Genomic DNA, 17,837 nt, shown 5'->3' on the forward strand with positions numbered 1-17,837 from the left:
CCCCCCAAACCCACACAGACAGTAACACACACACACTGTACATATCAAGTGTTGTGTTCTGGCTCATGCAGGGATAAAGGAGGGGAGTTTTTAAAAATAAAATAAAAACAGGAATAATTCAATATATAGTAAAAGATAAAGCACTACTAGTACCACTGAGCACTCTTCACTAAGTTCACTTGACTCAATGACAAACAGACTTGTATACTAAGCTTACAAATGCACACACAGTGTTTATAAAGAGCCATGTGCTTATTTATATTTAATATTTATATTTATTTTAAAAAGCATAGAGTTTAATGCAATTTGTAAATACTAAATATGCAAATCCAGTACTCATAACTCATGGAAATAGATAAATATTTGGGGTTAGAGATAAGAGATGTGGTTATTTTTAGGGTTTGGGATAAAGGCTAAGAAAAGTTTTGCAATCCATAATCAGCAGCAATGTTGCAAGCTACATTTCGGTGCTGATTTTCACTGTAATATCTTTACATTTTCTCCCTATTTCCAATAAGAACCAGAGCTACAAATCAGCAAATTCATTCTATTCCCCCAGAAAGGACAGGAATGACCCAGGCACAATGGGAAGACAATTCTTCTTTAACTTTAAATGTGAACTGCATGCATTAGTGATGTGCTGTGTGTGTTGCAATGCAAACTGACATGTGGAAATGTAATATGAGATTTATTCTACACAATAGCTAGCTGTGTAGGGAAGGCTTACAAAGGCAGGCAGAGTGCTCTTAATTTACAAGGTGCCAGAGCTACTGCATTCCATTGATAAGCAGTGTTCATTAAAATCCACAGGCATCAAAGAGGTTAACTAGTAATTGATAACACAGAAAATAGTGCACTCCCTAAATACATACATGCACCTTTTCAAGTAGAGATCCACAATCCATGAGAAAACACAGGTTAGAGATAGAGTATTCTTACATAGCAAAGTAAGAAGAAGGGCACATTCCTTACATAGCAGCACTAAGCAGCAGGAGGACGACAGGCTCTTCCCTGAGAACGAAGGGGTTGTAAATGCAGGGCTGGGCTACTGAGGGAAGGATTTGATTTATAGTTGTTCTCTTATCAGGCAGCGTTCCCACTTGTCATATAACAGCTGCCGTTGTAGGCTGCATTTCCCCTCAGTTCTAAATCACTATATTGTGCTAAGGCAGCAGGCTCTGTTTGTTAGTTAGAGCCGTTACAGGAAAGTGCTGAGCTCAGTATATGGAATTGCCTGAGGTCCCTAGCCCCCTACTGACTTCACAACAGTGTGTGTCCCACCGGCTGCAATATACTTTATTTCAGGATCATCTCTCCTCCTGGGCACTCTGTGTTGTTAAGCAAGTTCTCACTGCAGCAGTATGGCTATGTGATGATCGTGGCATGATGTTATTTTTTTCCTGATCTAAGGGACTGAAGATTCAGAATCATTAGCATTTCCCATTAGAAAATGCTAATGATTCTGAATCTTCAGTCCCTTAGATCAGGAAAACAATAACATCATGCCACGATCATCACATAGCCATACTGTATTACAGCTGCAGTGAGAGAACTTGCTTAATAACACAGAGTGCCCAGGAGGAGAGATGATCCTAAAATAAAGTATATTGCAGCCGGTGGACACACACTCTTCTGAGTGACTGCTCTAGTCTGCTGGCCTGGCTGAGAGGGTATGCGAGTGACTGTGAGTGTGTATAGCATGGGGGGGGGGAGGGGATTGGGGAATAGACCTTGATGACCCAAATAAACTGTTATTACTTACCGGTCTGTTTACTCTGACACCGGTCTCTCAGACAGTCCACTCTCTTGCTGCAGCTCCCCTGTTCACTATTTCCCGCCAACAGCCGTCCCAGTCACTGCTTCAAACAAGCCCGGCCGGCACGCCTCCCTAGCAGCACTGATGCTGATTGGCTGTGGTCACCTCCATCTCATAGCGGCGGTTAAGAGAACCGCCTCTATTGGAGAGAGGCATGGGCCCGGTGAGACACCACTGGGTGGCGCTAGCTCATAGTGAGCACTAAACAGTAGCTAGCATCCATGTTGCGCAATTCATGGAGGGCAGCGGAGCAGCTCACTGCCTCTTAATTGCGCAACATGGATGGGAATGGATGGTATTGCATCTGTGGAGCCGGCAAGGGGGGGGGGGTATTGTAGCTGGGGGGGCGTGGTCACAAAATGTACAAAAAAAATTACACAAACTTTTTTTATTTTTTTTTAATCATAAATAAAAACTTCTTTTTCTGATTGGACAGGGTAGGCACTGCCTCCCTTGCCTCCTATTACTGCACGTCACTGGTATTGGTACCATGAGGGATTCAGGAACCTTCTTCTCCTCATTTACCCTATCTAATTTAGGGATAATAGGTTTCTCAGGAAGCTTAGTGTCCGGAACCTCAAGGGTAGACAATACCTCCTTCAAGAGAATGCAAAGGTGTTTAAACTTAAACCTAAAATTTGGTTCCTCAGGAGTAGGAGATTTAATTTCAGATACCTGTGACTCTGAAAGCTCAGCTTCAGATGCAACCGAGGTTAGATCATCCTCAGAAAGGTGAGACAAACTAGCCAACTCAGACTGAAGAACTATGATTAACCTTTCTCTTACGCTTTCCAGAGGTAGGCAAAGCGTTTAATGCAGCTGATACCGCAGACTAAATCTGTGACGTAAAGGTGATAAAGGTGCGCTGCGAGGCACTGCCTGCGTCATAGGGTTAAAGGGGACTGCGACTGCAGAATAGGCATCTCATGGATAACGGAGTCCCGAGAGGTAGAAGGTTCAGAGTGCATAAAAGTACCAGGGGATAAACCAGATTTAGACCTTTTCTTGGTCTTTAACACAGAACATAAGCAGACAGAACAGAATTGTGCAAGCGGGCAAACCATAGTCTCCTCACAATATAAACATGTGTTTGTCACAGTAATCGCTGAAACATAACCCTCTGAGGGCTTAATATCAGAATCCTCCATAGCGGGTTTAAGGTCTCAATAATGTAGCAACAAAAAATAAATTATAAACTTTTGCATGGCACCTCTACCCTCAGCCTTGGCTGAGGTACTCACCACCTCCTAGCTAGACAAGCATGACAGGAATGAAGTCAGGATCTCTCCCAATGCCTGCAGCAAACTCCTTAATGCTGATCGCTACGCAGGAGCAAACTTCCGACCAGCCTCAGTTAGAAACTGCGCCCTAGTCACATGGTGCGCATCTAGAGAATGCCCCCAGCTAGTAGAGAAACCGCGCAAAGCTGAAAATCAGCCGAGTAGTGTTTAAAAAAGGCCACAGTGGGAAATTTCTCCCAAACTGCCTGCATCGTCTATATGCGATCTTTTTGAGACCAAAAAACCCTTACACACGTGCTCTGGTTGGCAAGGAGCTAAGCAGCACACATAGATTGGCCCCAACTGCTCAATAAAAACATAATTTATGCTTACCTGATAAATTTATTTCTCTTGTAGTGTAGTCAGTCCACGGGTCATCCATTACTTATGGAATATATCTCTTCCTAACAGGAAGCTGCAAGAGGATCACCCAGCAGAGCTTGCTACATAGCTCCTCCCCTCACATGTCATATTCAGTCATTCGAGCAAAGCAGACGAGAAAGGAGAAACCATAGGGTGCAGTGGTGACTGGAGTTTAATTAAAATTTAGGTCTGCCTTAAAGACAGGGCGGGCCGTGGACTGACTACACTACAAGAGAAATAAATTTATCAGGTAAGCATAAATTATGTTTTCTCTTGTTAAGTGTAGTCAGTCCACGGGTCATCCATTACTTATGGAATACCAATACCAAAGCTAAAGTACACGGATGAAGGGAGGGACAAGCAGGAACATTAAACAGAAGGAACCACTGCCTGAAGTACCTTTCTCCCAAAAATAGCCTCCGAAGAAGCAAAAGTGTCAAATTTGTAAAATTTTGAAAAGGTGTGAAGCGAAGACCAAGTCGCAGCCTTGAAAATCTGTTCAACAGAGGCCTCATTTTTAAAGGCCCAGGTGGAAGCCACAGCTCTAGTAGAATGAGCTGTAATCCTTTCAGGAGGCTGCTGTCCAGCAGTCTCATAGGCTAAACGTATTATGCTACGAAGCCAAAAAGAGAGAGAGGTAGCCGAAGCCTTTTGACCTCTTCTCTGTCCAGAGTAAACGACAAACAGGGAAGAAGTTTGACGAAAATCTTTAGTTGCCTGCAAATAGAACTTCAGGGCACGGACTACGTCCAAATTATGCAAAAGTCGTTCCTTCTTTGAAGAAGGGTTAGGACACAGTGATGGAACAACAATCTCTTGATTGATATTCCTGTTAGTAACTACCTTAGGTAAGAACCCAGGTTTAGTACGCAGAACTACCTTGTCTGAATGAAAAATCAGATAAGGAGAATCACAATGTAAGGCAGATAACTCAGAGACTCTTCGAGCCGAGGAAATAGCCATCAAAAACAAAACCTTCCAGGATAACAGCTTGATATCAATGGAATGAAGGGGTTCAAATGGAACGCCTTGAAGAATATTAAGAACTAAGTTTAAGCTCCACGGCGGAGCAACAGTCTTAAACACAGGCTTAATCCTAGTTAAAGCCTGACAAAAAACCTGAACGTCTGGAACTTCAGCCAGACGTTTGTGTAGAAGAATAGACAGAGCAGAAATCTGTCCCTTTAACGAATTAGCAGATAAGCCCTTTTCTAAACCCTCTTGTAGAAAGGACAATATCCTAGGAATCCTAACCTTACTCCATGAGTAACTCTTGGATTCGCACCAATATAAATATTTACGCCATATCTTATGGTAAATTTTTCTGGTAACAGGCTTCCTAGCCTGTATTAAGGTATCAATAACCGACTCCGAGAAGCCACGCTTTGATAGAATCAAGCGTTCAATCTCCATGCAGTCAGCCTCAGAGAAATTAGATTTGGATGTTTGAAAGGACCCTGAATTAGAAGGTCCTGTCTCAGAGGTAGAGACCACGGTGGACAGGACGACATGTCCACTAGGTCTGCATACCAGGTCCTGCGTGGCCACGCAGGCGCTATCAGAATCACCGAAGCTCTCTCCTGTTTGATCTTGGCAATCAAACGAGGAAGCATCGGGAATGGTGGAAACACATAAGCCATGTTGAAGACCCAAGGGGCTGTCAGAGCATCTATCAGCACCTCTCCCGGGTCCCTGGACCTGGATCCGTAACAAGGAAGCTTGGCGTTCTGGCGAGACGCCATGAGATCCAGATCTGGTTTGCCCCAACGAAGAATCGGTTGAGCAAAGACCTCCGGATGAAGTTCCCACTCCCCCGGATGAAAAGTCTGGCGACTTAGAAAATCCGCCTCCCAGTTCTCTACGCCTGGGATGTAAATCGCTGACAGGTGGCAAGAGTAAGACTCTGCCCAGCGAATTATCTTTGAGACTTCCAACATCGCTAGGGAACTTCTGGTTCCCCCTTGATGGTTGATGTAAGCCACAGTCGTGATGTTGTCCGACTGAAATCTGATGAACCTCAGAGTTGCTAACTGAGGCCAAGCTAGGAGAGCATTGAATATTGCTCTTAATTCCAGAATATTTATTGGGAGGAGTTTCTCCTCCTGAGTCCATAATCCCTGAGCTTTCAGGGAGTTCCAGACTGCGCCCCAGCCTAGAAGGCTGGCGTCTGTTGTTACAATCGTCCAATCTGGCCTGCGAAAGGTCATCCCCTTGGACAGATGTGGCCGAGAGAGCCACCATAGAAGAGAATCTCTGGTCTCTTGATCCAGACTTAGTAGGGGGGACAAATCTGAGTAATCCCCATTCCACTGACTTAGCATGCACAATTGCAGCGGTCTGAGATGCAGGCGCGCAAATGGTACTATATCCATTGCCGCTACCATTAAGCCGATTACTTCCATGCACTGAGCTACTGACGGGTGTGGAATGGAATGAAGGACACGGCAAGCATTTAGAAGTTTTGATAACCTGGCCTCTGTCAGGTAAATTTTCATCTCTACAGAATCTATAAGAGTCCCTAGAAAGGGAACTCTTGTAAGTGGTAATAGAGAACTCTTTTCCACGTTCACCTTCCACCCATGCGACCTCAGAAATGCCAGAACTATCTCTGTATGAGACTTGGCAGTTTGAAAACTTGACGCTTGTATCAAAATGTCGTCTAGGTACGGAGTCACCGCTATGCCTCGCGGTCTTAGTACCGCCAGAAGTGAGCCCAGAACTTTTGTAAAGATTCTTGGAGCCGTAGCTAATCCGAAGGGAAGAGCTACAAACTGGTAATGCCTGTCTAGGAAAGCAAATCTTAGGTACCGATAATGATCCTTGTGAATCGGTATGTGAAGGTAGGCATCCTTTAAATCCACTGTGGTCATGTACTGACCCTCTTGGATCATGGGAAGAATGGTTCGAACAGTTTCCATTTTGAATGATGGAACTCTTAGAAATTTGTTTAGGATTTTTAAGTCCAAGATTGGTCTGAAGGTTCCCTCTTTCTTGGGAACCACAAATAGATTTGAATAGAATCCCTGCCCGTGTTCCTTCCGCGGAACTGGGTGGATCACCCCCATTAGTAAAAGGTCTTGTACACAGCGTAGAAACGCCTCTTTCTTTATTTGGTTTGCTGATAACCTTGAAAGATGAAATCTCCCTCGTGGAGGAGAAGTTTTGAAGTCCAGGAGATATCCCTGAGATATGATCTCCAACGCCCAGGGATCCTGGACATCTCTTGCCCAAGCCTGGGCGAAGAGAGAAAGTCTGCCCCCCACTAGATCCGTTTCCGGATAGGGGGCCCTCTCTTCATGCTGTCTTGGGGGCAGCAGCAGGTTTCTTGGCCTGCTTGCCCTTGTTCCAGGACTGGTTAACTTTCTAGCCCTGCCTGTAACGAGCAACAGCTCCTTCCTGTTTTGGAGCGGAGGAAGTTGATGCTGCTCCAGCCTTGAAGTTACGAAAGGCACGAAAATTAGACTGTTTGGCCTTTGATTTGGCCCTGTCCTGAGGTAGAGCATGGCCCTTACCTCCCGTAATGTCAGCTATAATTTCTTTCAAGCCGGGCCCGAATAAGGTCTGCCCTTTGAAAGGAATATTAAGCAATTTAGATTTAGAAGTCACGTCAGCTGACCAGGATTTAAGCCATAGCGCTCTGCGCGCTTGGATGGCGAATCCGGAGTTCTTAGCCATAAGTTTGGTTAAATGTACGACGGCATCAGAAACAAATGCGTTAGCTAGCTTAAGTGCTTTAAGCTTGTTCATAATTCCATCCAATGGAGCTGTGCGAATGGCCTCTTCCAGAGACTCAAACCAGAATGCCGCCGCAGCAGTGACAGGCGCAATGCATGCAAGGGGCTGTAAGATAAAACCTTGTTGAACAAACATTTTCTTAAGGTAACCCTCTAATTTCTTATCCATTGGATCTGAAAAGGCACAACTATCCTCCACCGGGATAGTGGTACGCTTAGCTAAAGTAGAAACTGCTCCCTCCACCTTAGGGACCGTCTGCCATAAGTCTCGTGTGGTGGCGTCTATAGGAAACATTTTCCTAAATATGGGAGGAGGGGAAAAGGGCACACCAGGTCTATCCCACTCCTTGCTAATAATCTCTGTAAGCCTTTTAGGTATAGGAAACACGTCAGTACACACCGGTACCGCATAGTATCTATCCAACCTACATAATTTTTCTGGAATTGCAACCGTGTTACAATCATTCAGAGCCGCTAATACCTCCCCTAGCAATATGCGGAGGTTCTCAAGCTTAAATTTAAAATTAGAAATCTCTGAATCCAGTCTCCCTGGATCAGATCCGTCACCCACAGAATGAAGCTCTCCGTCTTCACGTTCTGCAAACTGTGACGCAGTATCTGACATGGCTCTCACCTCATCCGCGCGCTCTGTCCTTAACCCAGAGCTATCGCGCTTGCCTCTTAATTCTGGCAATTTAGATAATACTTCTGTCATAACAGTAGCCATGTCTTGCAAAGTGATTTGTAAGGGCCACCCTGATGTACTTGGCGCCACAAAATCACGCACCTCCTGAGCGGGAGGTGAAGGTACTGACACGTGAGGAGAGTTAGTCGGCATAACTTCCCCCTCGTTGTCTGGGGATAATTTCTTTACATGTAAAGATTGACTTTTATTTAAAGTAGCATCAATGCAATTAGTACATAAATTTCTATTGGGCTCCACATTGGCCTTTAAACATAGTGAACAAAGAGATTCATCTGTGTCAGACATGTTTAAACAGACTAGCAATGAGACTAGCAAGCTTGGAAATACTTTTCTAAATAAATTTACAAGCAATATAAAAAAACGCTACTGTGCCTTTAAGAAGCACAAAAAGCTGTCACAGTTGAAATAACAATGAACCAAAATAGTTATAGCAACCAATTTTTCACAGTAAATGTATTAAGTTAGCAAAGGATTGCACCCACCAGCAAATGGATGATTAACCCCTTAATACCCAAAAACGGATTAACAATTTAATAATTAACGTTTTTCTCACAGTCAAAACACACTGTCACAGGTCTGCTGTGACTGATTACCTCCCTCAAAATGAATTTTGAAGACCCCTGAGCTCTCTAGAGACGATCTGGATCATGGAGGATGAAGTAGACAGATTGTGACTGAATTTTTACTGCGCAAAAAAGCGCTAAAATAGGCCCCTCCCACTCATATTACAACAGTGGGGAAGCTCAGAAAACTGTTTCTATGCAGAAAACAAAGATGGCCATGTGGTGAAAATCATGCCCCAATAAGTTTTATCACCAAGTACCTCACAAAAAACGATTAACATGCCAGTAAACGTTTTAAACATACATTTGAAAAGTTATCAATTGTTATTAATAAGCCTGCTACCAGTCGCTTTTACTGCAGTTAAGGCTCATACATTATTTCAGTATTAACAGTATTTTCAGAGTCAATTCCAGTCCTTAGAAAAATACATTCAGTGTACACACACTCATCAGCCTAATACCAGTCGCTATCACTGCATTTAAGGCTGAACTTACGTTACATTGGTATCAGCAGTATTTTCTCAGTCAATTCCATTCCTCAGAAAAATAATTACTGCACATACCTCATTTGCAGGGGGGCCCTGCATGCTATTCCCCTTCTCTGAAGTTACCTCACTCCTCAGATGAGAACAGCCAGTGGATCTTAGTTACGTCTGCTAAGATCATAGAAAAAGCAGGCAGATTCTTCTTCTAATGCTGCCTGAGAATAAACAGCACACTCCGGTGCCATTTAAAATAACAAACTTTTGATTGTAGAAATAAACTAAGTTAAAAAACACCACAGACCTCTCACAGCGACCTATCTAGTTAGGCTGCAAGAGAATGACTGAATATGACATGTGAGGGGAGGAGCTATGTAGCAAGCTCTGCTGGGTGATCCTCTTGCAGCTTCCTGTTAGGAAGAGATATATTCCATAAGTAATGGATGACCCGTGGACTGACTACACTTAACAAGAGAAATAACCTTATTATTATAAAAGGTATTAAATGTCCCCATATCCGGAAGATAAAAGTATCACAATGTGAACTGTGTATTTTCATGTCCTCATAACCTCAGGGAATTTGCAGCCCTACTAGGCATAATCCCTCAAAGTAATAAAAAGGACTTACCCTCCAGGATCAAAGCTGTGGAGCAGGCACAGCGCCTCAAGGTCTGCCAGTCTCACCACACACATCTGACAGGGACCTGAAGAGAAGTAGAAAACAGTGTAAAGCGGTAACACTGATTTCCCAGGAGGTAATAGCTTTAATTCTAGATAGTGGTCAGAGATCGTTCCCTGCAACATCTAGAGCCAACTTTCACCACAACTCTCACTGAGAAGATTACATGGTTACTCAAACACCCCAGTCTCCTATAGTGATGAATGGCAAAGAATGACTGGAGGGATGGGGGAAGTGGGAGGGATATTTATAGCCTTTGGCTGGGGTGTCTTTTCCTCCTCTGGTGGCCAGGTGTTGATATTCCCAACAGTAATGAATGAAGTCGTGTACTTTCCCTGCCTTTGGAAGGAAATAAAATGCTCTATTATTTCGTTAGCACATTTTTCTTTTAAAGAGACATATTCCCTTCTATTATCAAATTGACTTTGAACTCTTGCAATCTTTTGTTGTAAAGCATGTGTAAATATCCCCAGCAGTAGCAAAGCACTGCTGGGAGCTATCTGGGGATATGTGGCTACACACAGTTGTCTCTTGCCATTGGTTCAACAGATGTGTTCAGCTAGCTCCCAGTATTGCACTGCTCTGGAGCTGAATTTAACTATATGTTTAATCCTCATTTTATGAATGCACTGTTGCTTGCATCTTACTAAGATATACCAGCATCTTCTTTTTTAAAAGTAAATTCCTTCATTGTACTATGGGTTAAACCAATCCACAACAGTTAGAGACACTGAACCCACATTTTTTTCTTTCATGATTCAGATAGAGCATGCAATTTTAAACAACTTTCTAATTTACTCCTATTATCAATTTTTCTTCATTCTCTTGCTTTCTTTATTTGAAAAGAAGGCATCTACGCCATTTGTTTTGGTTCAGAACCATGGAAAGCACTTGTTTATTGGTAGGTGAATTTACCCACCAATCAGCAAGAACACAGTGTGTTCACCAAAAATGGGCCGGCATCTAAACTTACATTCTTGCATTTCAAATAAAGATATCAAGAGAATGAAAAGAATTTGATAAGGAGTAAATTAGAAAGTTGCTTAAAATTGCATGCTCTATCTGAATCACAACAGAAAAATTTTGGGTTCAGTGTCCCTTTAAATACTTCATAAAAGCTGCCACTCTGTAAAAAAATATAGCTAATTAGATACAGATCACTGGTTGTATCCTCATCTGGAGAAGACTGGAGGAGTTAAACAGGTCTTTAAAAAATATTTATTTCAAAATAAAATATATTTTTACACTTAAATGCCCCTGTAAGTTTGGAGCTGAACAAAGCCGTGGGACATAACATGCAATAATCCAATTACAGGAATGTTTGGAATAACCTCTGGAGTGAATGAATGGAATTCAGCTACTATAGGAGAGCTATTATATACTGATGAGTGACATCAGCACCATCTCCCTGCTGATTGGTTACTGAACCAGGTGAGTTTAGTTTTGTCTCAGATTACTATGTGATCTGGTTGTGTCTGAGATACACTAACCTCATCGTTCTCTTCCTCTTCCTCATCATCAGATTCTGCAGCTTCTTCAAGCTTTTCTTCTGTAATAAAAAGAATAGGAGAATGGTACCAAAAAATATATTATACCTTCTTCATATAAAGCCTATTTCACAGCTCTACTGATCAGAGCACATTTTCATAGATCACATTATACTATTCTTAGTAACTTCAAAGTCTGAGGTTTTGTTCTGCCACCATTTTCTTTTAAGTACAATTTTCTGTGCGATTTGTGGAGTCAATTAATTCCTTTTTTTAAAGAAGCTAGTATTATAATGTTTAACCATATGTAACATATTAAATGGATAATATCAAATTACAAGTAAAGGGGACAAAATAAATAATGAAAGTATATTGCAGAGGTTTTTTTATACAAATGATTTATATTTTATATTATTATCTCAAAGTGTTTAATGCCCCTTGAATGTGTTTCCAGTGACTTGTTATACTAGCTGCATGGTATAAAATGTATGATAAATTACTAATTTATGTTTATTTTTGTATAAGAAATATAAGTTTTTGTGCTTTGAAATTGACACCAATTAAAATAGGTTGTTCCTGCTGGGAAATCAGATCTCCTTATTTTATCACTTTATCACACGTGCTTCTTTACTGGGTGGTATTAAGTAGCTGGGTGGAGGCAGTGTAATACTTTTTCTGACATTTATAAAAAAAACATAATTTATGTAAGAGCTTACCTGATAAATCCATTTATTGCATAGTGACAAGAGTCCATGAGCTAGTGACGTACACTCACTCATACCTTAGTTTAATGTGAAGCCAAGAAGTGAGGTGTAAAAGAAGGAGTAAAAAGCATACAAAAAGAGGAACTACAAAAAAACAGAATTTATGCTTACCTGACAAATTACTTTCTCTTGCGGTGTATCCAGTCCACGGATTCATCCATTACTTGTGGGATATTCTCCTTCCCTACAGGAAGTGGCAAAGAGAGCACACAGCAGAGCTGTCCATATAGCTCCCCCTCTAGCTCCACCTCCCAGTCATTCGACCAAAGGTTAGTAAGAAAAAGGAGAAATCATAGGGTGCAGTGGTGACTGCAGTGTAAACAAAAAATTTTTTACCTGACTTAAATGCCAGGGCGGGCCGTGGACTGGATACACCGCAAGAGAAAGTAATTTATCAGGTAAGCATACATTCTGTTTTCTCTTGCAAGGTGTATCCAGTCCACGGATTCATCCATTACTTGTGGGATACCAATACCAAAGCTTTAGGACACGGATGAAGGGAGGGAACAAGACAGGTACCCTTTAAACGGAAGGCACCACTGCTTGTAAAACCTTTCTCCCAAAAATAGCCTCCAAGGAAGCAAAAGTATCAAATATGTAAAATTTGGAAAAAGTATGCAGCGAAGACCAAGTCGCTGCCTTACAAATCTGTTCAACAGAAGCTTTGTTTTTTAAAAGCTCATGTGGAAGCCACTGCTCTGGTAGAATGAGCAGTAATTGTTTCAGGAAGCTGCTGGCCAGAAGTCTCGTAGGCCAAACGGATGATGCTTTTCAGCCAAAAGAAAAGAGAGGTAACAGTCGCTTTCTGACCTCTCCTCTTACCAGAATAGACAACACAAAAGGAAGATGTGTGTCTGAAATCCTTAGTTGCTTGTAAGTAGAACTTTAAAGCACGAACCACATCAGGATTATTTAAACGACGTTATTTCTTCAATACAGAGAAGGAACAACAATTTCCTGGTTAATATTCTTGTTAGAAATAACCTTATGAAGAAAACCAGGTATGGAACGTAAAAACTACCTTATCTGCATGGAACACCAGCGGAAGGTGAATCACACTGTAAGGCAAATAACTCTGAGACTCTTCGAGTAGAAGAGATAGCTACCAAAACAAAATTTTTCCAAGATAACAACTTAATATCTATGGAATGTAAAGGTTCAAACGGAACCCCTTGAAGAACTGAAAGAACTAGATTTAGACTCCATGGCGGAGCCGCAGTCTTATAGACAGGCTAGATTCTCACTAAAGCCTAAGTAGACACCTGTACGTGTCTTTTTAAGGGACTAGCTGACAATCCTTTCTCCAATCCTTCTTGGAGGAAAGACAATGTCCAGGGAATCCTAATCTTACTCCATGAGTGACCCCTGGATTCACACCAACAAAGATATTTTCGCCATATCTTATGATAGATTTTCCTGGGGACAGGCTTACTAGCCTGAATCAGGGCATCTATAACTGACTCAGAGAAACCACGCTTTGATAGAATTAAGCGTTCAATCTCCAAGCAGTCAGACGTAAAGAAATTAGATTTGAAAAAATCGTTACTGTGCCTTTAAGAATTAAAAAGAGCACACAATTTTACAAAACAGTGAAAAATGCAGTGATTCTCCTGAAATTTTCACAGTATGTACCCAAAGCCTTAATAAGATTGCACCACAAGTTTCAGAAGGATTAACCCCTTAATGCCCAAACCGGAGCAGCCTAAAGCCAACACACAGTTAACAATAGTACAGCACCTTGCCACAGCCTTGCTGTGGCCCTACCTGCCCTTAGGGATCAGATTTGGGGGAAACATAATTTATGCTTACCTGATAAATTTATTTCTCTTGTAGTGTATCCAGTCCACGGATCATCCATTACTTGTGGGATATTCTCCTTCCCAACAGGAAGTTGCAAGAGGATCACCCACAGCAGAGCTGCTATATAGCTCCTCCCCTCACTGCCATATCCAGTCATTCGACCGAAACAAGACGAGAAAGGAGAAACCATAGGGTGCAGTGGTGACTGTAGTTTAATTAAAATTTAGACCTGCCTTAAAAGGACAGGGCAGGCCGTGGACTGGATACACTACAAGAGAAATAAATTTATCAGGTAAGCATAAATTATGTTTTCTCTTGTTAAGTGTATCCAGTCCACGGATCATCCATTACTTGTGGGATACCAATACCAAAGCTAAAGTACACGGATGATGGGAGGGACAAGGCAGGAACTTAAACGGAAGGAACCACTGCCTGTAGAACCTTTCTCCCAAAAACAGCCTCCGAAGAAGCAAAAGTGTCAAATTTGTCAAATTTTGAAAAGGTGTGAAGCGAAGACCAAGTCGCAGCCTTGCAAATCTGTTCAACAGAGGCCTCATTTTTAAAGGCCCAGGTGGAAGCCACAGCTCTAGTAGAATGAGCTGTAATCCTTTCAGGGGGCTGCTGTCCAGCAGTCTCATAGGCTAAGCGTATTATGCTCCGAAACCAAAAGGAGAGAGAGGTTGCCGAAGCTTTTTGACCTCTCCTCTGTCCAGAGTAAACGACAAACAGGGCAGATGTTTGACGAAAATCTTTAGTAGCCTGTAAGTAAAACTTCAAGGCACGGACTACGTCCAGATTATGCAAAAGACGTTCCTTCTTTGAAGAAGGATTAGGACACAATGATGGAACAACAATCTCTTTATTGATATTCCTGTTAGAAACCACCTTAGGTAAAAACCCAGGTTTGGTACGCAGAACTACCTTGTCTGAATGAAAAATCAGATAAGGAGAATCACAATGTAAGGCAGATAACTCAGAGACTCTTCGAGCCGAGGAAATAGCCATCAAAAACAGAACTTTCCAAGATAAAAGTTTAATATCAATGGAATGAAGGGGTTCAAACGGAACTCCCTGAAGAACTTTAAGAACCAAGTTTAAGCTCCACGGGGGAGCAACAGTTTTAAACACAGGCTTAATCCTAACCAAAGCCTGACAAAATGCCTGGACGTCTGGAACTTCTGCCAGACGCTTGTGCAAAAGAATAGACAGAGCAGAGATCTGTCCTTTTAAAGAACTAGCTGATAAGCCTTTGTCCAAACCCTCTTGGAGAAAGGACAATATCCTAGGAATCCTAACCTTACTCCATGAGTAACTCTTGGATTCACACCAATAAAGATATTTACGCCATATCTTATGGTAGATTTTACCTGGTGACAGGCTTCCGAGCCTGTATTAAGGTATCAATGACTGACTCGGAGAAGCCACGCCTTGATAGAATCAAGCGTTCAATCTCCATGCAGTCAGTCTCAGAGAAATCAGATTTGGATGATTGAAAGGACCTTGTATTAGAAGGTCCTGCCTCAGAGGCAGAGTCCATGGTGGAAGAGATGACATGTCTTCTAGGTCTGCATACCAGGTCCTGCGTGGCCACGCAGGCGCTATCAGAATCACTGATGCTCTCTCCTGTTTGATTTTGGCAATCAGTCGAGGGAGCAGAGGAAACGGTGGAAACACATAGGCCAGGTTGAAGAACCAAGGAGCTGCTAGAGCATCTATCAGCGTTGTTCCCGGGTCCCTGGACCTGGATCCGTAACAAGGAAGCCTGGCATTCTGGCGAGACGCCATGAGATCCAGTTCTGGTTTGCCCCAACGATGGACCAGTTGAGCAAACACCTCCGGATGGAGTTCCCACTCCCCCGGATGAAAAGTCTGACGACTTAGAAAATCCGCCTCCCAGTTCTCTACGCCTGGGATGTGGATCGCTGACAGGTGGCAAGAGTGAGACTCTGCCCAGCAAATTATCTTTGAGACTTCTAACATCGCTAGGGAACTCCTGGTTCCCCCTTGATGGTTGATGTAAGCCACAGTCGTGATGTTGTCCAACTGAAATCTGATGAACCTCAGTGTTGCTAACTGAGGCCAAGCTAGAAGAGCATTGAATATTGCTCTTAACTCCAGAATATTTATTGGGAGGAGTTTCTCCTCCTGAGTCCACGATCCCTGAGCCTTCAGGGAGTTCCAGACTGCGCCCCAACCTAGAAGGCTGGCATCTGTTGTTACAATCGTTCAATCTGGCCTGTGAAAGGTCATACCCTTGGACAGATGGACCCACGAAAGCCACCAGAGAAGAGAATCTCTGGTCTCTTGATCCAGATTTAGTAGAGGGGACAAATCTGAGTAATCTCCATTCCACTGACTTAGCATGCATAATTGCAGCGGTCTGAGATGCAGGCGCGCAAATGGCACTATGTCCATTGCCGCTACCATTAAGCCGATTACTTCCATGCACTGAGCCACTGACGGGCGTGGAATGGAATGAAGGACACGGCAAGCATTTAGAAGTTTTGATAACCTGGACTCCGTCAGGTAAATTTTCATCTCTACAGAATCTATAAGAGTCCCTAGGAAGGAGACTCTTGTGAGTGGTGATAGAGAACTCTTTTCCACGTTCACTTTCCACCCATGCGACCTCAGAAATGCCAGAACTATCTCTGTATGAGACTTGGCAATTTGAAAGCTTGACGCCTGTATCAGGATATTGTCTAGATACGGAGCCACCGCTATGCCTCGCGGTCTTAGAACAGCCAGAAGTGAGCCCAGAACCTTTGTAAAAATTCTCGGGGCAGTGGCCAACCCGAAGGGAAGAGCTACAAATTGGTAATGCCTGTCTAGAAAGGCAAACCTTAGGAACCGATGATGATCTTTGTGAATCGGTATGTGAAGGTAGGCATCCTTTAAGTCCACTGTGGTCATGTACTGACCCTCTTGGATCATGGGTAGGATGGTCCGAATAGTTTCCATTTTGAATGATGGAACTCTGAGGAATTTGTTTAAGATCTTTAGATCCAAGATTGGTCTGAAGGTTCCCTCTTTCTTGGGAACCACAAACAGATTTGAATAAAATCCCTGTCCTTGTTCCGTCCACGGAACTGGATGGATCACTCCCATTACTAGGAGGTCTTGCACACAGCTTAGGAATGCCTCTTTCTTTATCTGGTTTGCTGATAACCTTGAAAGATGAAATCTCCCTTGTGGAGGAGAAGCTTTGAAGTCCAGAAGATATCCCTGAGATATGATCTCCAACGCCCAGGGATCCTGAACATCTCTTGCCCACGCCTGGGCGAAGAGAGAAAGTCTGCCCCCCACTAGATCAGTTTCCAGATAGGGGGGCCGTTCCTTCATGCTGTCTTGGGGGCAGCAGCAGGCTTTCTGGCCTGCTTGCCCTTGTTCCAGGACTGGTTAGGTTTCCAGGCCTGTCTGGAATGAGCAACAGTTCCCTCTTCTTTTGAAGTGGAGGAAGTTGATGCTGCTCCTGCCTTGAAATCTCGAAAGGCACGAAAATTAGACTGTTTGGCCTTTGATTTGGCCCTGTCCTGAGGAAGGGTATGACCCTTGCCTCCAGTAATGTCAGCAATAATTTCCTTCAAGCCATGCCCGAATAAGGTCTGCCCCTTGAAAGGAATGTTGAGTAATTTAGACTTTGAAGTCAAGTCAGCTGACCAGGATTTAAGCCATAGCGCCCTACGCGCCTGGATGGCGAATCCGGAATTCTTAGCCGTTAGTTTAGTCAAATGAACAATGGCATCAGAAACAAATGAGTTAGCTAGCTTAAGCGTTCTAAGCTTGTCAATAATTTCATTCAATGGAGCTGTCTAGATGGCCTCTTCCAGGGCCTCAAACCAGAATGCCGCTGCAGCAGTGACAGGCGCAATGCATGCAAGGGGCTGTAAAATAAAACCTTGTTGAATAAACATTTTCTTAAGGTAACCCTCCAATTTTTTATCCATTGGATCTGAAAAAGCACAACTGTCCTCAACCGGGATAGTGGTACGCTTTGCTAAAGTAGAAACTGCTCCCTCCACCTTAGGGACCGTCTGCCATAAGTCCCGTGTAGTGGCGTCTATTGGAAACATTTTTCTAAATATAGGAGGTGGGGAAAAGGGCACACCAGGCCTATCCCACTCCTTGCAAATAATTTCTGTAAGCCTTTTAGGTATAGGAAA

The 17,837-nt window shown here is 43.0% G+C and overlaps 1 protein-coding gene across 3 annotated transcripts in view; it reads right to left on the reverse strand.

The window, feature by feature from the left end:
• ARMC9 (armadillo repeat containing 9) overlaps positions 1-17,837 on the reverse strand; it is a 935,599-nt gene that overhangs the window by 208,409 nt on the left and 709,353 nt on the right. For all 3 annotated transcript variants that reach the window (XM_053710306.1, XM_053710304.1, XM_053710305.1), the window contains one exon: positions 11,114-11,172. In XM_053710306.1, the coding sequence (XP_053566281.1) occupies positions 11,114-11,172 (59 nt within the window). The remainder of the gene's footprint in view (positions 1-11,113; positions 11,173-17,837) is intronic.

The sequence above is a fragment of the Bombina bombina genome, chromosome 4 (genome assembly GCF_027579735.1).
Source record: "Bombina bombina isolate aBomBom1 chromosome 4, aBomBom1.pri, whole genome shotgun sequence".
In the NCBI taxonomy this organism is placed as follows: domain Eukaryota; kingdom Metazoa; phylum Chordata; class Amphibia; order Anura; family Bombinatoridae; genus Bombina; species Bombina bombina.